This window comes from Dasypus novemcinctus, chromosome 3, assembly GCF_030445035.2.
Source record: "Dasypus novemcinctus isolate mDasNov1 chromosome 3, mDasNov1.1.hap2, whole genome shotgun sequence".
In the NCBI taxonomy this organism is placed as follows: domain Eukaryota; kingdom Metazoa; phylum Chordata; class Mammalia; order Cingulata; family Dasypodidae; genus Dasypus; species Dasypus novemcinctus.
The window spans coordinates 48976804-49002237 of NC_080675.1; the positions used below are offsets into that span (position 1 = coordinate 48976804).

Below are 25434 nucleotides of genomic sequence, written 5' to 3' on the forward strand. Positions count from 1 at the left end.
CTCACCAAATCTGAAACCATTGGGCAACCAACTAATTCAATTCCTCTGAGCCTCTGTTTCCTTCTCATTTGTAACCCGTACCTCAGTATTCACATTTGCAAAGAGTGGAAATAGGGGTTGCATGACCTGCTTCCCTCACAGGGATGTTGTGATGATCTAGTGAAATTATGTAGATGAGAGTGGGGATAAATTGCTAAGCTCTAAACAAATGTAAAGGAAGGTGCCTATTTATTCATTCAAAAGTGATTTGCTAAATCACTTGAAATGCTAAAAAGAACACAGGGCAGACTGTCAATACTAGCTATATCCCTCTGCTGCTTGATAACTCTCCAGCCCTTTTGTAGTTTGAATGAGACCATATTCTGGCCAATTAAATGTGAGCAGAGGTAATATATGTCCCCTCCTAGGTAGTTAAGCAATAAGCATCTTCTCCATCTCTCTCTTCTCTTGCTACGGCATCCTTGGAAACCAGGTTTTCCAGATGGCACAATTATAAGATGGAGGAGAGCCACAGACTTGCACTAGATTTTATGTGAATGAGAAATAAACATTTGTTATGTCTCGCCACCAAGATTTCAAAGATTAGACTGTTGCAGCACTGTTTACCAGCCATTACCCTGATTCGAATAGAAGTTCCAGGCAGTGAGAGAAAGGTCAGGTCAATTACAATGATATAAAGAAAATCATGCTAACTTCTCCTCTGAGGAAACTGCTTGAAGTCTTGAGTTCTAGCCAGTGTGCTCCAAGCTTTTAATTTGATTAGAAATCTACTCTCCTAGTAGATCTGGGACCAGTGCTTTAGACAAAAAAAAACCCTTCCCTTTGCTAAAAAAAAATCATTTATTTCCAGCCAGATGAAATTCTCCAGTTGCACATATGGTTACATATTATAAGGTCCTTCTTTGATAAATGTTCTAGTTCCAAGATCCACAACTAATAAAGTATATAACAAACATCTTTTTCTAAGATATAATTTAAATAAACTGCTAACATAATAGCCATAGTCTGGTTGACATGAGTGGAGTGTGAATCTTCACTTTGGAGTTCAGGGCAGTTATCAACCCATTGTTCCATGTTGAGATTCCACAGGTGGATACTTGCTGTTGGAGCAGTGACCTGTTTTCTGTGAAAAAGAGTTATGTGCAGGCAAATAAGTATTACATAAGCAATGTGGAAAGGCATTTCACAGAATGCAACAATACTCAGGTAAACTAATGTACACTAGAAAGAAAGCTCCGTGAACACAAATCTGTTGTTTCTACTACTGGGATTTCTGGCACCTTCTTACTGGACACTCAATAAATATCTATTACATGAAAGTAAGAGTAAGAGAATAAGCTACATCAGTTGTCTCAGTGCCCAGCATCTGCTTTTAAGATTGAGCTTTACTTTGTGAGGTTTATTGACACCAATTTTTGGTTCTTCAGAGTAAATCATTCCTTGAAAAGCCATTCATTTTCTTAAAAGACCTTTAAATTCTTCATTATCATTTATAGACTACTGGCAGATGGCCAGCATTGTAAAGTCAAAGTCTTGATTTATCTCTTGAAGTTTTAAAAAGCCTGTCTGGCTCAGAAATTTTAGGATCCAGTTTATTCTTCACACCTTCTCTTCTTGTGGTGCCTGTTAATCTTCCAAGCCCCGAATAGCCTCTGGAAACCCAGAGGTTGAGCGAGATACGTCTTCATGAAATCTCATTTTGATATCAACTATTTCCAGTATCTTGACTCCCTCAGGACTTGAAATAGTTGATTTCTTGAAGTTCCATCCTTCAGCGTTCTCCACCTGCTCCTTGAAGGTAAGATTCTTGTTCTAAGGCTGATGTTGCGAGTTCCCATGAAGGAAATTCCTGGAAAATCTCTATTCCCTTTTGATTCTCATACCGTCTCTTTCATAACCCAAAAGGCTATGGTTGTAACTCTGGAGACACATAGGAAAAGTTTCTAAATTCATCCTGGTTAATCATAGGAAGATGTCCCTCATCGATTGGGGTTAAAACTGGCTCTTCCTTTATGAAGTCAGGGTCAAAATTACTGACATCTTCTCGGGATTTCTGTCAAAAAAGGAAACACGGGTCAGATTTTATGCACTTGAGACTTACTCATCTGACATGGAACTGAGCCCATTCCATGAGTTCAGAGAACTGATCTGTAGCTCATTCAGTAGCATTATTAACAGTTATGATAATTATGATTAAACAGTGCTTTATAGCTATCCTACCACATTGCCTATTATTATGGCATTTGGTAACCACCAATTCACTAATCCTATGAAAATCTCGCTGAGCAGGTCAGCCTTAGACTGGAATGCTAAGGAATTAAGTCGGTCACCTGAACCAGCTGGCTCATCACCCTTTATTCTCCGTTTCACCGAGGCTCCACTTCTCAATAGGCCTTACTGAGGGGCACACAGTTCTTATATGTCAACATGGATTGAGTAGTTTGTACTTGCTGCATCTGTGGTTTACATACAATTCTACATACCTAAAGAGATTTTCTTTAAAGACTTCTTGGAAATGTTAAGCTTAGGGAACAAATACGTCTCACTTTACACAAGCAGATTCATTAGGCCCCACTGGGACAGCTGTGTACTCGGAAAAACAAGGTCCAGCCTCTCAGAGCAAAGCTTTCCCTAAACCCAGAACTGCTGTCAGGGGGTGTCTGTTAAAGGCACTGGCTTTACTTATCAACAGTTTAGCAGGCTGTTACAGATTATGCTAGCTGTATGCTGGGAGAAGCTGTGTATTTTATAGCTTTATAAACTAATGCTGAGAAGATCATCTCTGCCAGTATTAGACTTCTCTTGCCTGAGTCAGTGACACCTCTGTCTGCCTTTAGAACACCCCTTTCCCACATAGCTCTTGCTCTATTGCTAGGCCCAGCTTCTCTGCCTTCCCACTGTGGATGTCGTAACCTACAGATGAGTGAGAGCTCTCAGACTGGGGGTTGGACCACCCTCAGAAATGCTGCTCCACTCAGTGCTCAGCTTGAGGCTGGAGGCCCCGCTGGTGCCCCCACCATTTCTCTAGTCAAAGAGGACTTGGGGAATGCTCAACTGATAGAGCATCCACCTACCATATGGGAGGTCCAGGGCTCTATACCCAGGGCCTCTTGACCCGTGTGATGAGCTGGCCCACACGCAGAGCTGCCGCGCGCAAGGAGTGCCATGGCATGCAGGGACACCCCCACGTGGGGGTACCCCACACGCAAGGAGTGTGCCATGCAAGGAGAGCTGCCCAGCGTGAAAAAAAGCGCAGCCTGCCCAGGAGTGGCGCTGCACACACACAGAGCTGATGCAGCAAGATGATGCAACAAAAAAGAGATGCAGTTTCCTGGTGCCGCTGAGGGTGCAAATGGACACAGAAAACAGAGCGAGTGAACACAGAGAGCAGACAATGGGGGGACGGGGAGAGGAATAAATAAAATAAATCTTTAAAAAACAAACAACAACAAAAAAAGAGGACTTGGACTGTTCTGGCAGTAGCCATTACAGACTCGGGCTCTCCAGGTCAAGGAGTCAGGCGGCAGTGACGTGGGTAATGTTTCACATCTTCTCTGACGTCTTGGGGGCTTGAGAAATGTCAAAATGGCACCCTGAATAAGAAGTATGAGGAAAATGGACTAGGAGCAATGAATTTTTGTGTTGGCCAAACTCTTCTGGGGAAAGTTTAGGCCCGTCAGAACCCAGGGAGGTTTTTAATTTAGGTTGTTTCAGGATCCTCAGAAACCAGGGAAATTTTAATTCAGGTTAAGGCAGGATGGGGTCAGGGCAAGTGAGAGGAAAAACTCGGTGAGAAGTAACCTTGCATGAGAAGAGATGTTACTTCTGGGGCAATAAGTTCCAGTCCTACCCCCTCCCAGGGTGAGGCTGCCCTGTAAAGTTTCAGGCCAAACTTCTGGTCATTTTGCAGGGGGCCATCTGGCTGTCCAATAGACTTTTAACTTTTGAAGAAAAAGCAAAGTTGGTTCTATAATGGTCTTGGGTACTTACAATTCTGGGTCTGAAAGGTGGTTCTAGTTGGCGATGGTTCAGCTGGGTCCAGTCGATTTCCTTAAAGAAAGGATGTCTCAAGATGGCATGCTCACCTCCCTGCGTCAGGCTGCCCAAGCGCATGGTCGGGTTCTTGGTCATGAACTGAGGGGAGAGGGAGAGAGGGGGTCAATCATTGATTCACAATATCAAGCATATCACAAGACAGCAGGCATCAGCTATGCCTGAGGAGCCTGTGTGAGGCTTCCTGGATGATCTTGTTAAACTAGCTGGATTTTCCACCATGGGCAGCACTGCAAGTATGAATCACCCCTTAAAGGCACAATTGCTTGTGTGTATTTATGGCCTTCCTCACTTTTATTTCAGACACAGCCACAAAAAGAAAGCTGAAGATGCCAGTTCTCTTTTCTGTAAACACCATGTATTTTTCTTTCCTCTGTAAAGAAAAGAAACTCTTTATAATAGTATGCCTTTCTCCATCTCTGTAGTTGAAGACAGCAGGCATCTTATGAATGGGGCTACTTTTAGGAGCAGCTGTACCTTTTTTTCTGAAACCTGACTGGTTGGCCAGGATTCTGCTCTCTGACAAGATCACAAAGAGAAAAGTAGGAATTATTATTCTGAAAATCTGTGTGAAGAAGCACAAATGGTGAAAAAAGGTAAAGTTCTGTCTTCTTGCTCTAGGAACAACAAAGTTGACTCCATTTCTTTATACAATAAAGATATCATAGTTCTGGGTGAAAAGACATTTCTTCAAGATGTTTTCCTGCCATTTTGACACCCCTGCGTAGCACGGCACTCCTTGCGCACATCAGCACACTGTGCATGTGTCATCTCACCACACAGGTCAGGAGGCCTTGGGTTTGAACCCTGGACCTCCTATGTGTTAGGCAGATGGTCTATCAGTTGAACCAAATCCGCTTCCTCATAATTTACTTTTGATGGCCAGAATATGATTCTCAATTTCAGAGACACTTAAGTTCCCATTTTTCAGAAAAAGATGAAAATTTTACTTCAGATTAAAAAGTGTTTTTTTTTTTTTTAATTTAAATCTTGCTATTTTAAAACAGAGCAACACAATTTCTGAAGCACTCTTAACAGAAACAATGTTCTGCTTATAGAAATCCCTTTGGAATTGAATTTGCAGAATAAAGAAAAAGAGAATAATGTCGAAGTCACAGAAGCAAGTGTTTAGATGTGGCCACTTCTGCCATGCCAGGTACTCAAAACTGTAAAGCTTCCAGTGTGGTTTCAAATGAAAATGATCATGTGGAAGGAAGAGGCTTCAAAAATCCCTATACTAATCTGACAGGACATACCTTGTAAAAGGCTTTGGAAAAAAAAAACAACAACTTCAAAGAGGAGCTAATAAAAAATGAAGACACTGATGGGGTTTAAAGGCTTCTCCTCTTTCCTACTGACAAGGCATTAAAAGCCACAGGTGGACATGGATTGGAGGTGGGACCCAAAAGTAAAAGAAGCATTCTGAGCAATACAAGGTCCAATCAGAGCAGTCACCACTCCAGGTTGATGTGGATTTAGGAAATACTATCTTGTAAATAAACTCAGTCCTGTCAGAGCTAAGAGTTCACGCTGCTTGGGCTCTCCATTGCCCGTGCAATGTAGAGGGGAAGGGAAAACTACCTACATAGAAGTAGTGAGTAGATGCTCTCCTAAGAAAAGTCAATGAGACACAATCCCTGATGGAATGGCAGTTTCTATTCTAAGAGCTAAGTAACGCGAAACAATGCTGCAAAATAGTCAGCATAGGAGGATGGCAGAACAGACCCAGATGGCTTGTGGGAACCTCCCAGGCCTGCCAATGATGCGGGCAGAGGACATCCTGTGAATGTGTGAGTACAGCTTGTTCTCTGGGCAAAAAGAACAGGGCACTGCTCTAGATGCCAGGGTGGCGGAAGCCCCGGTGCCTGCGCCCATTCTTCCCTGCCCCTGGCACTGAATCCACACTTCCAAGGGGCTCTCTGGAAAAGGCAGTGTGTCCCTAGAATTCGGGATAGGCAGAATAACGATTTGACTAGATTGATACCTTCTCTTAGGCTTTTAAGAAATCCTTTTGAATAACCAGAGTGGTTTGGTTTTGGCTTTTTATATCTTGCCTTGAGTCCTTTAAATGCAGTCATGTTCCACTTTAAAGAAATTGTAATTCAATTCAATTTACACAAGTTTGCAGTGTGTCTACTGTACACAAGGCAGTGTGTTAGACCTGTGGGGATTTACAGATGAAAAAGAGTAGCTCCCCATCAAGAAGCTGAGCATCTAGAAGGGAGGAAGAGGTAAGCAAACTTTACTTGCAATACCAACAGGATGACTCGAGGAGAGGCTTTGACAGAGTGCTGGGAAGCTAGAAGAGAGACTGGGTGAGTACACATGAGTGCACGCAGGTGGGTGTGTGCACAATGCACTAGGGCTGGTAATGGGAAGGCAAGTGAGGGCCCCATGGAAGAAGAGGTGGTGGTTGGTGAGACACATGGCGAGTGAAGAGCACTAACAGGCATGATGGAAAAAGAAAAGCATGCTTGAGGATGCAGCGGAAACGAGTGCACAGATGCGCACCAGTGCCTGGCGTGTTGATGGAGGAGAATAGTGTCTGGTATGGCTGGCACGCAGGGATGACTGAGGAATCTGGGGGGCAGCCAGGAGGGTCTGTCAAAAGTATCCGAAGAGGTGAGCAATGAGAGCTGCCCTGTGATTTGGGAGATGACTCTAGCCACAGCATAATGAATATATCCCATATGGAGAGGTAAGAGATTGGTAGCAGAGTGAGTAGTTAAAAGGCTGAGCCCATAGCTGAGAAGACATGACAAGTTCAGAAACTGGAGTCGTTTCTAGTTAGTGGGAAGGCAAAGTTGGGAGCAAGTCTCAGAGGGCTCACGGAGGCAGAATTAACACAATCCACCAACTGTGTGGAGCTGGGGTACCAAGGTCACAGTCATCCCTGACAGATAGAAGAGGCAGGCATTGAAATGGGAACAGGGAAAAAAAGAGGAGTGACAGACTGTTATTAGTAGTAACAGCACTATTTTTTTTTCCAGTGGAACAAAGATAAAAACAACTAACATCTATTATGATAGCAATGTGCCAGGTACCAGAAGGCTGATGCGCTCAGCTTTGCAGTGGAGGTACATGAGCACCAACGGGGAGGCAATTTGTGTGTAAATCCAGAGCACAGGCCAAGGTTAGAGAGTAAACTCTCAGGGACATCAACATTTGGGTGAGAGTTAAACCTGAGAGGGCAGGCAACATTGCAGAGAGAAAGTATAGAACTAGACCAGCCCAGTCTTCAGACACATTTTATTTGGTCTGAATAGTGTCTAAAAATAATTTCAATGACTTATCAAGCCTTTAAAAACTAGGAAGCATCACACAACTTCTCCTGGGAAAAGGGGTATTCTTGAACCCCAGGAGTTGAGCCTCACTGCTCCCTGTTGCCTCATACCTGGTGGGCTTTATTCACTGACCTTGCCTGGCTCCTACCCTCTGACACAGAGAAGAAAGCCAGGGTAGCAGCAGGAGGTACCTATGGAAAACAGAGGAGTTCCAAGAAACAGAACACAGGAGAGGATCCATTCCAAGGATGAGGAGGAAGGGTGGCTGGGGGCACCCAGGGGGTAGAATAACTGGGTGCAGGAGTTGTGGCACCTCTCTGATTACCCCCCCTCTAAAGACATAGAGATGAGGATTTAAGGGAACATTTGGCATTAGACCCAGGATGAAGTCTTCCATGGTACATGCTGGTGGAAGTGTGCAAAGCTGGAGGCAGGAGGACCTGCTGCCCTAGGCCAGGCGCAGGGCTCTTCTTAACCACCATTCCTGCTGCTGTGAGCAGTGACGGCATAATCCTTCTGCAGAAAGTTTCTTGTCCTTGCCTATGTCTCTAATGGGGGCCCAAAGACCACACGAGTTCACTACGATACTATTAAGGGAAATTGACTCATCCATGTCTAAGGTCAAACTTAAAACTTGCCTCACCTCAACTGACCTTATTCCCGACTGTGGTCCAAAAGGGAAGTCAGCCAAGGAGGAAAATAAAGTGACTTCATGAAAAAGTCTGGACACATTTACGCAAAGGAAGCAGAATGTTTTCTAGGGCCAATAAAAGCACTTTATAACCTACAAAGAGCAAGTGAGAAGGCCAGGGTGGAAAATCTAGTTCTACCCAAAATGGAAGTCTCTAACTAACTACAGAGCAGGGGAAGGAGAAGGGTCAAGAATGCATGGGCTCATTTCATGTTCCCCTTCCTTCTGAGGCCACGATTAAAATGAAATTTAGAGAAGCGGATGTGGCTCAAGCAGTTGGGCATCCGCCTACCACATGGGAGGTCCCAGGTTTGGTTCCCAGTGCCTCCTAAAGAAGATGAGCAAGACAGTGAGTGAGCTTATGTGATGGGCTGGCATGGCGAGCTGATGCAACAAGATGATGACACAACAAGATAATGATGCAACAAGAGGATGACACAATGAGGAAACACAATGAAAGATACAACATGCAGGGAATCAAGGTGGCTCAATTGATTGGGCTCTTCCTTCCCACATGGAAGGTTCTGGTTCCGGTGCCTCCTAAAAAAAAAAAAAGAAGAGGAACAGACAGACATAGAGAGCAGACAGTGAGTGCAAAACAATGGGGGGATGGGGCATGGAGAAATAAATAATATAAAACTTTTAAAAAATGGAATTTAACTAAAGGATACCGAAGGACTCGGTGGCATACTTTGTTCCGAGAATGAGAAACAATATTTCTTCTCAGGCCACAGAGGAAGTATGACTATAGGGGAAAGTAACTACCCATGCTACCTCCTGAGGGCAGCTCTAAAGTGAAATATCATGAATTTAGGTCAGGTTCATTTGAGAATATCCTGAGAATCTTCTGCACACAGGAAAGGATATGCGCTCTGATAGAGACGGCAGCCTGACACAGGGGTTAAATGGTTGGGCTCTGCATCTGATTGCCTGTTCTTGGATACCAGCTCCACTATCAAGGAACGATTACCCTTGGACAGATTTCTTAACTCTTCTGGGCTTCGGTTTCCTCATCTATAAAATGGAGATTTCCCCATACCTCATAAGGTATTTGTGATGAGTAAATGAAATCATCCATGCAAAGTGCCTAGGACATAGGAAGTCCTCAATAGTCTTGTTAAACCACTTTTAGGCAGATCCTAGTCTACCTAAAAGCAGGGGCATGAATTGAAAGCCTCTGAGAGACTAAAATCTGAAGTCAGCTTTGACCCTCAGGGCTCCTTCAGTTCTCCCTGTTACTCTACTTTGCAGCCAGGAAAGACAGAATCAAGAAAAATGATATTTTCAGTCCCAGGCTCCAACAGTGGGGCAGTAGTGGTGATATCTGGAAAACAATTTTTCTGACAGTAAATCTCTTCTAAGACAATCCTATAATAAGAAAACAAATACCTGGGTTTTAATGTGCAGCTGTACCTAATTTAACAATGGCAAGGAGATGGTAAATGCAGGAAGATGAGTTCAATGGAACAACTTCTCTATAAATGTGGGGTTAGGTACAGGACTGATCATGCCTAGTTAGCTCTGCTACAAATGAGAAGGCTTTTGTTTTTTGTTGTTAAATGATCCAGAGGACAGAGTAAATTAACCCTGCATAATAACAAGTCTGGAGATAACAGGATCCAAATTTACTTTTAAACTCATTAAAATGTAGGCAACTGCTAAAAGTATTTTTTCCTCTTTCAAAATCTGTCTGATTTCATATGAGGAGGACTAGTTATGTAAATAGAGCAATTAGTCTAATAAGACTTTCTTCCAGGAGCTAGAGAACACTGTATTTTCCACCTAATAGTTGGATTTGGCCAGTGAACAAACAAAATGACCTTCTCCTTTCATTCAATTTCAGACCTCGAGCAAAGGGGCAGAGAGAGAACAGCTAATGTTGGCAAGCCAGAAGGGAAGGAAAAAATGCCACAAGATATTCCCATCAATATTCTAGGGATACTCTCCAAGATGGAACAGAGGCATTTTATGGCTCTATTAGAAAGTGCAGGGAAGGAGGGCAGAGAAAGCACACAGGACAAAGATTAGAGTATGGTTTGTGGGCCATGACGGCTAATCTCACCGATAACCAAGTGCTTGTGTGTGCATGTGGCAGGCATGTGTGCCCACGTTTTGCTACTGCTACAGGTCATGTAGACCTTTCACCAACCTTCTCCTTTCACACCCCTTCAGGCCGTGGTGAGGCACAGATCTGGAATGACCTGTGCCAGCAACACCCTCCAGCCCAGGGCAGGCGGAACAGATAGATGAGGCTGGGCCTGTGGGTGAGTGGATGGGGCAGCATGGGAGGAGAAGAGACACAGGGCTTGGACCTGGCATTGATTCTAAGGAACTGACAAACACTTTTTCATAGGAGAAGGCAAATAGAAATATTTAAACCTACAATAAAGCCTGACAACACTCCCAAGGGGGTAGGGTGAGGTTTGGAAGGGTGGGGAGGACATATAATGGATTTTCCGAATAGCTCTGGGGAAATATATCGTAATCTCCCAAAGTACAAGGATTACAAAGAAAGGTATTGCTATAGAATATTGGATGAGCCAAGAGAATGCGAGTTGCTCCAGCTTGTCCAGGTTGACTCTGGATGGAATTTACTAGGCAGGCCTGGAATCGTAGCATGCACACTCATGGCAATGGCCCACCCTGCCATTCTCATAGCACTTGGGGAATCTAGTCTGGTTTGGGCAGCAGGCAGCTGCAGGAGTGGGGAGAGGGGAACGGAATGGTGCAGTGTCTGTCAGTGTTATACTTAATACATAGTAGCCTTTATTATTAGTCTTCCATTGTACCAGGCACTGGCCTAAATGTTTCAAATTCATTCTTAATAATCCTTACAACAATCCCAATTATTATTCCCATTTGACAGATGTGGAAACCAAGGAACAGACTCATCTGTAACCTGCCCAAGACCACACAGTTAGGAATGGGAAAGCTGGGTTCAAACCTAGGCCTGCCTGACACTAGAAGGCTTTGCTCTAGGTCACTCTGCTGAAGCTCCTCTGGAGGCTGCCTATCTTCTCACTTGGATTCTGGAATAATGAACAGTCCAGGCACTACATGGGCTGACAGGTAGGAGGAATCCTGGTATAACCCAGGCAGGACCTCCCTGAACAAGCACTCATAGCACTGTGTGTTCACTTGATATTGCACTTCTTTCAGTGGTCCATGTGACATTCACCATTCTCTGGTTCCATGGAGGGAGAAGTGGTTGAGAAATGTACCCTGAGTAGGTGCTAAAAGAAGGGGGCAAAAAGGATCAGTATTGGAGAGAATCTAAGGGCTCCTTCCATCTGCCTACCTGGTTTTACTTCAGATAACTGGGGGTTTTCACACTGGAGGAAAAAAAGGAGGAACACACGTGATATTTTTAAAATACCTGAAGATCTGTCAGGCAGAAGAGGGATTAGGCAGCTCTAAATGAGAGAAAAAAGTTCAGAGAATAGAAGTGAAAGGAGGCATGTACATGTATATAAGGGAAATTAAAACAAAAGAAAAAAAGATTTTGAACAATCAAAGCCATCAAATGGTGGATAGGGATTTCCTGGGAGGAACTGACTCTTATTGTAATTGTTCAAAGTATAACTGGTATGCCCTACTCAGCCCTAGGTGGGAGAGAGACCAATGTGCTCCATGGTATATGTCAAATTAAGAATCTACAATCTTGGGAAGTAGATATGGCTCAAGCAATTCAGCTCCTGCCTACCACACAGGAGGTACATTGTTCGGTTCCCAGTTCCTGCTAAAGAAGACAGCGAGCTGGCATGACGGGAAGGCATGGCAAGCTGACACAATAAGATGATGTAATAAGAGATACAAGAAGAAAAACATAGTGAGACACAACAAAGCAGGGAGCGGAGATTCCTGGAGCCCCCTAGAGAGAACAAGCAAGACAGTGAGTTGGTGCAATGAGCAGGCAAGGTGAGCTGACACAGCAGGATGACACAACAAGAGACACAAGAAAAAACATAATGAGAGACCCAACAAAGCAGGGAATGGAGGTGGCACAACCATTAGGCACCTCCCTCCCACATTGGAGGTCCCAGGCTTGGTTTCTGGTGCTTCCCAAAGAAACAAGGAAGATGAACAGACATGGCAAGTGCAAACAATGAGGGGGCAGGGAGAAATACATAAAATAAATCTTTAAAAAAAAACTACAATCTTGTTATTTCTCTCTCACCTTTTTAGGTTTATCATTAAAACTCTGGTGGAAATAAAGGTGATGTATTGAAGATAACTGTGTCTTACTCAGCTAGAGAAGTTATATTTTCCGTGGGTCTAAAGAGACCTCGTCTTTATAAAAAATAAAATGAAATAAAACTTGCTCAAGTTGATCTCTTTGGGCTAGTTACTGAAGGAGTGAGTATGGAGGTACATTTGAATAAGCCAATGGGTAGGTGTCTTATCTGATATATTATAACTGACCTATGTCAGAGTATCTGTGGGTCATCTCCAGAGACAAAATATACAGGGTACTTCATTGCCTCCTAATGAACCCCTGTACAATGAATGCCCTGTGCTGCAGTAGGGTAGGAACAGTGCTGGAATCACTAGAGGCTGCCTGCATTACCATCTATCCCATCTGTGATTGGAATCCAGCACTCTTTTTATATGGCACATACTCAATTCCTTTGTAATGCTCTCAAAAGGCTCTCCTTCTCCCGTGTTTTAAGATAATATCACTTCCCCTGAATTCCAAACCATCTCGGTAGCTTCCCTCAACTTACGGGACAATGTTGGTTAAAAAGGGTAAAGGTCAGACTTCTAGTCAACCAAGATAGTGGGGTAAGAAGCTCTGGGGTGCTGTTTCGCAACAGAACAACTAGCAGAAATTGGCAAAGCCATCTTCCTCAAAACTCAGGAAAACAGTTAAAGGGTTGCAGTAACTAGGTCAGCACTGAACCAAGAAAATGCAGTTTTAAAAAGGACAGGAGAAGCTCATGGTGCTCTTGCTGGCCCCTCTTCCACCCCCTCCCTATGTGGTGTGGAGCCAGCCTGCACTTCCACTGTGGAGCCCTGGCCCTGTTCTGGGATGTCTACATTGGTGCCAACTATCATGAGACAGCCTGAAACACTGAACCAGGAAATTCTTCTCTGGCTTAAGTTCCCAGAGCATGCCCTGCAGGCAGAAACAGCATGGGGCTAGTGAAAGGAGTGTAAGAAACAATTAAACCAAAGTGGCCTGAAACAGGATAATTCAGGCTTTAAGGGGTAAAGGAAACCACCCCGGTAACAGAGAGGTGAGGATGGTCAACCACCATACCAGGGAGCCAAGAGTGCCTACAACTGCAAGCAGGAGAATGGCATCCATCAGCCATGTGGGATCTAAGCCCCCTCTTGTTTTAGAGGTGGAGTGGACATCACCATCCCAGGGTCCATAGGATGGAGGAATAAAATATGGTCTAGAGCAGACTTACTGGTATTCTAATCTAGAGCTATTGTGACTCTAGCAATGGAAGAAATTGTAGCATTGATGTGGAGACAGTGGCCATGGGAGTTGCTGAGAGCAGGGAGAGGGAAAAAGAGATGTTATGTGGGGGCATTTTCAGTACTTGGAGTTGTCCTAAATGCTACTGCAGGGTCAGATGCTGGACATTATATACCTGCCATTACCCACTGAATGGACTGAGGGAGAGTGTAAACTATAATGTAAACTATAATCCATGAGTGCTCCAAAATGGATTCACCAAATGCAATGAATGTGCCCAATGATGAAAGAGGTTGTTGATGTGGGAGGGTGGGGGAGTGGGGTATATGGGAACATCTTATATTTTTTAGTGTAACATTTTTTGTGATCTATGTATTTTTTTTTTAAAAAAGACAATTAAAAAATAAATATAAAAAATGTCTCTTAGTAATGTTTTATAGATTTCCCTTTTTGAAGGATATGAATATTTGTTCAGATTAAATGATTTTTAATTTTTTATATTTGTAAATTGAATCATGATAAGCAGTGTGATGTAGCTATTTGATTTGGAATTATGTTGTTAGTCATTTATAAAACTGGTTTATTTTATAAAAAGTTACTTCATGCGGGAAAAAAAATGCTAGTACTATTGCATTCTACTTTTTGGCAGGTAATTCAACTTCTTACTTCTTACAGGTTCTAAAATACAAATGTCTAAAAAATAATGATAAATCTATGGTTTTGGACATAAAATGTATAAAGACATAATTTTTAACAATTACAACAAAAAGGTGGGGGCACAGAAGGGTATAGGAACAGTGCATATGTATCAAAGTTAAGTTGGTATCAAATCAAACATGATTGTTATATATTTAGGATGTTAAATTTAAGCCCCATGGTAACCAAAAAGAACATATCTGAAAAAGATACACAGAAGGAAATGAGAAGGGACTCAAAATAGTATATTACAGAAAATCAAATAAATATGAAAGGAGTCAAATGGAAGAACTGAGGGACAAAAATGGTATAAGATTTACAAAGACCAAATAACAAAAAGAAGAAATTCCTGCACTATCAGTAGTTACTTGAAATGTAAATGGATTAAACTCTCGAATAAAAAAAGCAGAAATTGGCAGAATGAATAAAAAGCAGGGCCCAACTACATGCTGTACGTAAGAGACACCTTAATTTCAAAGACACAAGTTGGTTGAAAGTGAAAGGATGAGAAAAAAAAAATCCATGCAAATAGTGAACAAGAGAGAGTTGGGGTGGTTATACTAATATCAGATCAAACAGACTATAAGGAAAAAACTGCTAAGAGGGAATATAATTAGCACCATTGAATTATATATTTGAATGTGGTTAAAAGGGGAAAGTTTAGATTGTATATATGTTAATAGAATAAAAATTAAAGAAAAAAAACCCCACAGGACTGTATAACACAAACATTGAACCCTAATGTAAATTATGGGCTATAGTTAATAGTATAATAATAATAATAATACTTCATTCACTGTAACAAAAATACCACACTAATTCAAAGTATTAATATTAAGGAAAACAGTATAGAAAAATCTGCATGATTTTTTTCTAAAAACCTACAACTTCTGTAATTAGAAAAAAATGTTTTAAGGGTAAAGGTCAGAGGCGAATTTCAGAGATGGATGCCCAAGGTCAAGTACTTGTGCCAACATTGTTAGTCAATGTGATTTTCTTCTGGGCAAACCAGTCTCAAGCAGCTCTGACTGATAGGGCTGGTTTCAATGTCCTCCAATTACTCCCAAGTGTTAAAGTAAAAGGAAGCTCTACCTGCTGCTGCTGTCATCTCTCTACCCCACCCAATAAACTACATGAGCTCCTTCTTCCTCTTTCATGTGATCCCTCAAAGTGAAGTGATTGAACAAGAAGCAAGTCCTAAAGTAGGATTCTCCAGAGACACAGGATACATTAATAAAACCCAGGTCAATGACCTTCTGTATCCTGGATAGACGTTATCTTTGGTGTCCAAACAAAATCTAATGATCAATTGCTAAAAATCATCAATCTTTTATAGTTGGAAAGGGCAAATGAAAGAAAGCAAAGCATACTATGTATGTTCACAAGAATGTTACCAATTTGAAACAAAAAGCTCTTCTGACCCATAGACATGGGTCAAAAAATCTCCACATGGAAAAAGTTTCCATTCTCATTTCACAAAACCTTTGACATCTTCATCCACCTGGTTGAGAGATGGAAATTAAAGAGACATGTGCTAGTAGTACTCCATTAAAAGAAAAAAATCCCCCTTCACACTGCTAGCCACAAATAATATGTAGGACCTCCACTCTTAGAAAATTTTGCAACTCATTGAGAAGAAGGAAATTGAGAATAATAACTTTAAAACAAATCATATGATAAAAATACCAAATATGTCTCCGGGAAGATCAATAAGTGTTTTTCTTTTTTCTGCCAATGCTGGTCTTGATCTATCTGTGAATAAATGGTTTCTTTCTGAATGGTGTTAATTAACCACACTAGGAATTTCAGCAAGAGGCCTCTGGAACAGCTCCTCTTCTTCATATGGGAACTCCAGTCCTGGCAAAAGGCAGCTAGGCTGCAGGTTAGTTATCTCTTGCTAAAGGATCTGTGATAACTTTATTTTGGATTCTCCCCAAATGGTGTTTGAAAATAAGCTCTAACTATCTGGAGTTGGATCTCCTGCATTACCTTGATCCATTTTTCCTCCTCTTCCTCAGCCTTCCTTCCCCCTTCTTCCTTAGACTGCCTTTAGACCACTCCTTTGGGCATTCCAATCTCTCTTAGGTGGGAGTAGGGAAATGGAGAGGATAAAACTCAATGCTGCTCTCTTGAGCAACTTGAGTCAACTGCCTGGTGATAGATGTGGGATACATTCTAGGCTAAAAGAGGATTCCAGAAGTAATTGTAGTTCTTTTGTTTACAGAAGCAAGCAGGACTCCTAGAGACAATGCATGATTGATAAAACTTTATAGGTCTGAAGGAGGATAAATCTACACATGTAGGCTTACTTTAATTTCCATGAATTTTAGGAACAAAAGCTCTTTATAATTTCCTTCTGAAGCCAAGTTTACAATGCTTCCAGAACTGACAAAGGTGGTTCAGGAGAATGTATTAAACTTCCCTGGCCACCTGTGTGAGCTCAGATACAAGGGTGTTCTCTTTACCTGAGTCAGCACTGAGCCCTGTGATTTCTCACAGGAGCTGACTTAGCAAACAAGAACCAACCTTTGAGAGAGAGCACCACTCTCCTAAGCTCTGTGGACTCACTGAGGATTTCCTCATGTCTTTCTGGAGCTAGATGACGGTAAACTCAGCTCAACCTTGGAAACACCAAGCAAACTACATATATTCTATTATGCCACGGTTATCAGTATATTGGGGGTAATTTAGTGCCAGCTTATGAAATTTAATAACATGGTGAACAGCATGTAAACCAAGTGAAGAGAAAAACCATAAAAAAAGAATCATCTTAAAGGACAGCAATCTGGAAGCTTATCTATTCTTTATGCAAATGTGTGCATCTTCATATGTCTTTTTTGTGCTAACTTCGGTTGACGCTGCCAGGTGTTATAATCTATTCTCTGAGGGTGGGGGCTAAGATTGCTTTGCTTTTTGGAGGCTACACATGTGGGCATTAAATAGGACAAGAAAAATACAGTCTTCCCATTGCAGTTTTTATTTGGCATACTATGGTTGTTTAGTTTTAAAGATCACTGGGATTAATGATTTGGGATTCCTCAAGAAGTCACCCTAAGCTAAAAACTTTGTATGTGCTCCAATCAGCCCCTGAGTTCCACATCCTGCTCATTCTGTGTTCCAAGTATTCTCATAAATCGTAGACAAAGAACTCCAAAGTCCACCACCTTGGGGGATCGAGTATAGTAAAGGTGATGATGGGGAGCAGTGTAGTTAAGTAATAGTGGATTAGGAGTCAGAAGATGCTGGTGCCAGTCCTGTCCAACTTCTCACTTTCTGGGGAATGCTGGACAAGAACTTCCTCGTCCTGAATTCAGGAGTCTCATTTTCACCATTACAGCAGATGAAGCCCTGAGGTCTGTAGTATATATGCCTCTACCGTGTGTTATAGAAATGGACATCCAAACAATTTCCACAGAGAATTATAATGCAGTTTTCAATTTAAAAAAGTTAATAGGGAATTCAGAAACTATTTCCTCTGAAGGAAATAGAAGGCAAACAAAATATGCAGTAGACCCCCATTCCAGGAACAGATCTGACCTTGTATTCTAGGAACAAGTCATCAGGAAATCTCAGGGAGCCCATAGGGATGACACACCAAGCACAACTGTGGTGAGAGGGATGTGAAGGCCCTGCTCTTGGCTCTTCCTGCCTCTCTGGTGGAAAAGGACAGAACCAGCCAAGCAGAAAAGGCTTGCGTAGGGGTCCAGGCCAGCACCTTGCAGCCGAAACCCTCCCTTAGCGTTCCACGCTTACCAGTGAGGGGTCTTTACTGCTTTGGTCTCTTTTCTATTTGTTAAAAGTGCTTCCTTGGCTATTAAAAAAACATAAAAATAACAAGTGTTGACAAGGATGTGGTGAAATAGAGACCCTTATACATCACTGGTGGGAATGTAAAATGGCACAGCTGCTGTCGAAAAGAGTTTGGCGGTTCCTCAGAAAGTTCCTATGGCAGCAATTCCATTCTAGGTATTTCTGCCAAAGAATTAAACCAGAAACTGCACCAGATATCTATACACCGAAAAGAATAGTGGTTACCAGGGGTGGAGGGAGGGGGAAATGGGGAGCTACTGTAAAATGAGTATTGAATTTTGGTTTGGGATGATAAAAATAGTCTGGAAATAGATAGCTGTGGAAGTTACATGGCATTGTCAATGTACTTAATGTCAAAGAATTGTCCACTTAAAAAGGTTAAAATGATTTTTGTGCTATTTATATATTATCACAAGTGACAATAAATAAATCATTTAAAAAATGCTTCTTAGGAGTATACTTCGGGACTGACCTGGGTTTAGGAACACTTCTTGAGAAGGCATGGAGACAGGTCGCAGACACTGAAGAAGTGAGTATGTAAGACCAGTGGTTAGTTTTGTCTGTAGTATAAAAATGATTATACTGTATAGGTGCCCAGTCCCAGGATCCTGAGACTCTTACTGGGAATCAAAAGATGTATCTGGGATCCACTGGAAATATGTGGCCCACACCATTTCCTCTTTCTGTATAGTCATGTTAAATTATTTTGTTTCAGATGACGATGGGGAAGACCTGCCGAGTTCACTCTTACACAGGCTAGAAGTGTTTCTTCACACACGTGTGCGCACACACATCTACACTTTGAATTTGAATAGGATATCCATTTATATGTTGATTTTTAAAAAAACTTTCCATTACAGAAATTTTCAAACACACGAAAGCAGACAGGATAGTAAAATGAGCACTAAGTTCCCATCATGCAGCCTTGGCAGTTAACACACCGCCAATCTTGTTTCATGTATTTCTTCCCCCACCTCTGGATTCTTTTGAAACAAATTCCACATATCATTTTAGCTGTAAAGACTTCAGTGTCTTGATCCATTCTTTATACACTCTCCAGAGTGATCTTTTAAACATGAAAAAATGATTTTTGTCATTCATGCTTGCTTAATGACTTATCTTGGTACTTAGGATGAAGTGCCTACAAGTCTGTCATCTTCTAACTGTTCCTTCAACCTAAACTTGGCCCACCACCACCCACCTCCATCCTCATAGTCCAATTATACTCCAGCCTCACTGCCACAGGGTTACTCAAATGGATTTCTTCTTTCTCAGGACTTTTGCATACTTCTTTTTTTTAATATGTATTTTTAAACATATGGAATGCTTCAAGAATTTGCCTGTCATCCTTGCCTAGGGGCCATGCTAATCTTTTCTGTATCTTTCCAATTTGAGTATATGTGTTGCCAAAGAGATTAATTTTTACTAATGCTTTTTTTTTAGGAAGTACTGGGGATTGAACCCAGGACCTCTACATGGAAAGCAGGTGCTCAACCATGTGAGTGACATCCGCTCCCCATTGCATACAACTAAAACTAATTTCCTTTCAGTCTTTGGTTCTCAAATGTCGTCTCACGATGGCTGTCCTTGATGGCCAAGATCAGGTTATGTCTGCCTTTTATATGTTCTCTAGCACTTTGAACTTTTTTGGGGTGGATGCCTCTTCTCATTCTTTTTTATTTTTTAATTAAAGAAATTTTTATCTTTTATTATCTTTTTAAAAAAGATACATAGATCACATAAAATATTACATTGAAAAATGAGGTTCCCACATACTCCACTTCTCTCCCTTCCCCCCCACTCCTTCCACATCAACAACCTCTTTCATCAGTGTGGTACCTTCATTGCATTTAATGAATACATTTTGGAGCACTGCTACACCACATGGATTATAGTTTACACTGTAATTTATACTTTTTCCCAGTCCATTCAGTGGGTTATGGCAGGATATATAATGTCCTGCATCTGTCCCTGCAATATCTTTCAGGACAACTCCAAGTCCTGAAAATGCACCTATATCACACCTCTTCTTCTCTCTCCCTGCCCTCAGCAAAAAGTTGCTTTATCAACTTTTAATTATTTATTTGCATAATTTTTTAAGCATCAATGTCTATTTGGCTCTCTACTCCCTGCACGTGAGTGTTTGGTTTAGATCAAAATCTCCTGGATAACAGACATTTGATTCTCTCAGGAAAAAAAATCTAACATAGTCTCATGTACAATGGAGCACTTAATAATCTTGATAATGTTCCTGGATTGTTCAAGGGAAGGATGAGGATAATAACACCTCCGTGTTGTGAAGTTATGACTCATAGTTTATCAAGAAAATAATCTACTCTTGTATCATGCATTTCACTTGGCAAATCCTTCCATGTATATCATCTCATTTCAAGTGGGAACTGTAGGTGTTATTACTGCTCTGCAGTGGCAGAAGTAGAATGAGGTCTCGTGTCTCTAAGGCTAGTGTAGGCTCTTTCTATGCTACCATTTTTAATCCTCCTAATGAGTGAAGTCACTATACATCTTCAGGCTTCACTTTCCTCCTCTATAAATCAGGGATTTGGACAAAATGTTTTGAAGGCTCTTCCAGCTCTGGAATTTCGTGTTTTTGTTTGTAATAGTCACAAAGTTCTATGGAAGCAAGGGCAAAGACAAGTAATTCTAATCCAAAACTTAGCACATGTGACTTAAGCTCCTAATTTTAGGCCTATGCAAGATATCCCCAATCGATTCAACCATCTAATATTCAGGACTCAAAGTCACCAAGCTCCCAGAATGCCTGAGAGTCACAAAAACAAGTCTATATTGACAAAGAAAGCAGTGTATCTTGATCTGGAATTGGACCGTGAAATGAAAACTTGTTCAGAGTCCTTAAAAACGCTTCAATTAACACAACACCTAACATGGATTCATTCCCTAACCCCTAGTTTACCTGACCTTGGCCCATTTGTTTCCACCTCCTCAGCACTACTCAACAGTTACTGCTGGATATCAGATCTGGGTAAATCACACTGTACCATGACTGGCCTGTTTCACTGGAAGTAAAACTAGGGGACATATTGCAGATTTAGATGATTATAAAGCCTGAAGTCATTCCTCTGTAGCCTCCTCATTCAACCTTCTATTGCCACCCGTTCAACACTGGTGCATGCCAGGTCCCGCCCTCCATTTTCTTTTTATTCTTCTCCCTCTCCCCTTGTTAACGTCCACTCCCATGGTTCTCAACACCTTGCTACATCAATAATCTCCAAACATCTCTAAGTTCCAGACCCATGTGATTAAATGCTATGTATACACCTCTTCCTGAAAGTTCTCCTGACCCTTCAAAGTCTGCATGCCCTAAACTCATCTTTCACTGCAACTGAATCTAACTTTCTATTGGTCTAGGCTAGTAACCGCAGGGATTTTGAACATGCATGCTACTTCATCCTCTTAAGCTTTGCACAAGTTATTGCCCCTGCCTAGAACATTCTTATCCCCCTTCTATCCTACTGAATCCTTAATTTGTTCTTCAAATTTGTTTCCAGTTTAAATGTCAATCCCTCTCTCTTATCCCTGTGTCACCTTCCCTGCCCTTGCCCCCAGAAAGCATTTCAATCATTCCTCCTTGGCAGGGCTCTAAGTATTCCTTTACATGTTCTCATTCCTACTAGACTGTGAGCAACATAAGAAGGCCATATCTTTTTATCTTTGCATTTCCAGCATTCAGCATAGGCCAGGCAAAGGAAGGTATATGGCAAGTATTTGCTGAATCACATTGAACATGGATTCTGATTTCCTAATACCTCAGTTTCTCATTCCAGTGTCAATGACTCTCTTCTCAGGTCAAAAGAATAAAAATCATTTCTGGCATTATGGAGCTATTCACATGGACAGTCTGTTAATAACACTATATTGATGATTATCATAAATATTACACATTACTTTATTGAAAGTTAAACTTAAGTAATTGAGAGACCCATGCCATGTGGGTAGTCAGTACATGCAGCTGGCTCCAGTGGTTAGTGTTCCTGGTGCATCAGGAAAGAATGACATCAGGGAGAAACTTGGGTGCTTGGAATATGGGGCTCTATGCGGACAAAGACACTTGCTAATGGGAAGTTGAAGATAAACTAGGGGAGGGCTGGAAGCAGTCTAGTTCAGAACCCTGAACTGGGAGTCAGAAAAATTGGGGTTCTGATGCCAGGCTTTGTTGTTGTTTAAAATGAATTTGCAGAATGGCTTTGGGTAAATCACAATTCCTTTGCACCTCACAGTGTTCTCATCTACAAAATAAAGGGGTCAGAGTGGACTGTCCCAAACTTCTCTATTGCTAGAAGTTCTTCTTCTAGCAACAAAAGAACTATATTGGTCTAATTAAATTGATTGGCATTAGAGTTAGAATGCAGTCCAAATAGTTTGTGAAGTATGACTTGACATCTTGAACCCTCCTCCTAATGCAATAAACACACCAGAACTAATAATTTTTCAGAGGAAAGGACAAAGAGTCTATCAAGCATTTTATGTGTCCTGTTCTCATTGATAATGGTGATGGCCATTACCAAGCACATCCTGTGACGAGGTGCCCCACGCATCCCACACATACTGTCTCCTTTCATCTACACAGTAGACCTGCAGGGTAGAGACCCCAACTGTACAGATGAAGAAATTGAGGCATGGCAAAATGCACAATTTCCCCAAGGTCACCCAGCCAGCCAGCAGAAGAGCCAAGATCTGTCCTCAGGCAGCTTTGCTCTGGAGGCAGGTACTTTAACCACCACACTCTGCTGCCTGGACCTCTTCAACGGCTTCTCGCTGTGTCCTGAAAAGCTTGTAACTTTGGGGTTTTCTTTTTTCCTTGTTCACAATTCCATTTATAAATGTCTCAGGCCTCAGTAAAGAATTTCTGAATTTCCTCATCTATAACATTTAAACTTTTTTACATTTAGGCATAGAGGCTGAAATGAACAAAACTGTCCTAGCAAACTTCTCAGTGAATGCTTTTTTAATCTGACATTTTTCAAGAGCTTTCCAAAAAATTACTTTTAAGGCACACAACTTGAAAGAGGAAGGAAGGGAATGCTTACTGTGTCCCTGTATGGTTTACATAAATTATTGCATTTAGTCCTAATAGTCACCCTGTGCCATAGGTTTTATTACTCATATTTTGTAAATTAAGGACACAGGTGCTGGGAGATGAGGTGGCTCACCAAAGTCACTCAGTCAGAGCGAAACAAAACTGGGAGATGGACCTGGAGTTGCAAGTCCTAAGCCATGCTCCTTCCTCTACACTATGGGGAAGAGATCCCGTAGAGAGTGGAGAGGGCCTTTTAGGAAAATCCTTGCTAGGCAAAGGACACCTAGCTATCTCAGGGACTGCCTCTATCTAGCTGACCAGCTGGCATTAGAAAGGAGCTAAAATAGAGACATATGGCGGGTCACAAGAGAATCTGCACATGGAGGGAATTACTCAGTCTTCAATGAAGATTACATTCTCTTTAGGCACCAGAGGCTCTATTTGCTCTCAGAACAAATTCTGTGGTAGATATTTCTGGCTAAAATGAGGCTCTATTCTAGTGACCAAAAATATTTATATTTACAGCTAAGATATAGCTTAAAGTAACTGGGTGCATTTGGTTAAGAAGAAATGGTCTTAATATTTCCATATGAATCTTAACCTTGCTTAGTGTCTGTCTGTTTTAGCTTCTGTAAGGATTGCTTGGACAAGGTGTGGGAGTAGATCTAAGTACCGAATTTAATGTTGGGAAGAACTTTCTCAAGAGGTTTTTGAAACACTGAAGTAAGACTGAGGACTTCTAGAAATCTGAAGAATAAAATTAAGAGATGCAGATATGGGCAACATATAATTCAAATGTTTATAAGACCTCTTAAGGTTTCTATTCATCCTATATTCAAAAGGTGTGAGTACTTTAAGCTAGAGAAACACCAAGTTAGATCATCAACTTCTAAAAAAAAAAAAAGAGTATTCAAGTTTGTTGAAGGCACAGACTGTTATTTCAGTCTCTCAAATTTTACCAAGTATAGAGACCTTTGTATACCAAGGTCAACAACACATACTTCTTGAAGGTGTGAATTATAAACTCCTAAGTCCTTCTCTTAAATATTAAAAATGCTAAGTTAACTATAGCAAGTGGACAAAATACGTGCAAAAAAAACCCTCAGTATTTTGACTGTTATGGTTGCAGGCCGTGGGAATCCTAAAGGTGCAAACAAACCAGATTCTGCAGCATGATAAGGCTATTACATTATCACAGCTTAGGTCTTTTGGGTTAGCTGTGCCTAGTTTCCTTTGGGAAGTTAAGAAACTTCATGGCACAAATCCACAAAGGCAAGTCCTTCTCTCTGGTTTTTAAATTCATAAAACTATAAAAGTCTCATTCTTGGTTTCCTTAAAGTGTCTACTAAATATGCAAATAAGTTGCTCTTATAAAAACACACTAGATAGAATGTTGATAGAGTCCCAAAGTACTTCACTTTTATTTCTATATGAGATTTATGCTCCTTGATTTTGGGAATGTGTTGGAACCTGAGTGTGAGGATCAAGTTATGAACTACAGCTCATTTTGGCAGTATTTGCCTGAGGATTTCTGTGATTATTTTTCTTTTAGTGAGGCTGGGAATTCTCTGAGACAATCATGTCTTCAGCCTAGAATGCAGCGAACTACATGTTCCTGAAACGAGATATAGCTGGAGATTTTTTAAGAGAGACAAGTCTTTCTAAAAGATAGCTAATATTTCCCAACTTAATCTGTTTTGCATCAAATCACTGGAAAGGATATGACCAGAAGAAACTTTATTCTTTTCAAATAGATCCCACATAAATGGGCCGTTCTGATTCTCCTCTACTTGAAGAACTAACCTTTTATTCATCTTTATACCCCCTGTGCATATTGTGGTAATAACACATGCTGTTTCTTAACTAATTTGGTTATAGAACTGACCTCTAAATTCCACGTGCTCTTATTTTCAGCATAAAGGTACCAATTCCATGTTTCTTCCTCATCCAAAGTAAGGCTTCTAGCATAGTGCCTTTGGTATATGCAAAGAAGACTTTTTCAACATTACATATTACTACATTGCATCTGAATTGCCTTGCATGAGGCTAACGTGGATGCAAAGTAGAACTGCAGGGGCTAGAGAAACCTCCTTTGTCCTCTCTCAGCACTAAAGGAAAGGCCCCTTCCTCCTGCTCTTTGGACACTGATGATGGAAACACAATCAGTATGTAACAAACCTGGGGGTTGTGTTCACTTGATCCAGTGCTCTGCTGTGGCCTGACTATATGAAGGAGAAGTATCATCTCACCTAAACTAAAGCCATGAGTGTTAGAAATTCTTGATCTTTGGTAAACCAGCTATCAACTGTTATGACAGTTGGCCTAGAAATAACTATTGAATAAGAGAGGAAAACAGCTTGCCAGAACTCTGGTTCTCTGAGTCTTTAAACTGGAATGCCAATTTCAGTTAGAGCCAGTA

The 25434-nt window shown here is 41.3% G+C and overlaps 1 protein-coding gene and 1 non-coding gene across 3 annotated transcripts in view; both read right to left on the bottom strand.

The window, feature by feature from the left end:
- Positions 1-821: 821 nt before the first annotated feature.
- PRKCH (protein kinase C eta) overlaps positions 822-25434 on the bottom strand; it is a 254059-nt gene continuing 229446 nt past the window's right edge. For both annotated transcript variants that reach the window (XM_012525622.3, XM_058293322.2), the window contains 2 exons: positions 3991-4134; positions 822-2053 (listed from right to left, as the gene is read on the bottom strand). In XM_012525622.3, the coding sequence (XP_012381076.2) occupies positions 1907-2053; positions 3991-4134 (291 nt within the window). In that variant the 3' untranslated portion in view covers positions 822-1906. The remainder of the gene's footprint in view (positions 2054-3990; positions 4135-25434) is intronic.
- On the bottom strand, positions 19272-19375 carry LOC111764441 (U6 spliceosomal RNA). Its single transcript, XR_002797045.1, has one exon. It is a non-coding gene; the product is annotated as a U6 spliceosomal RNA (small nuclear RNA).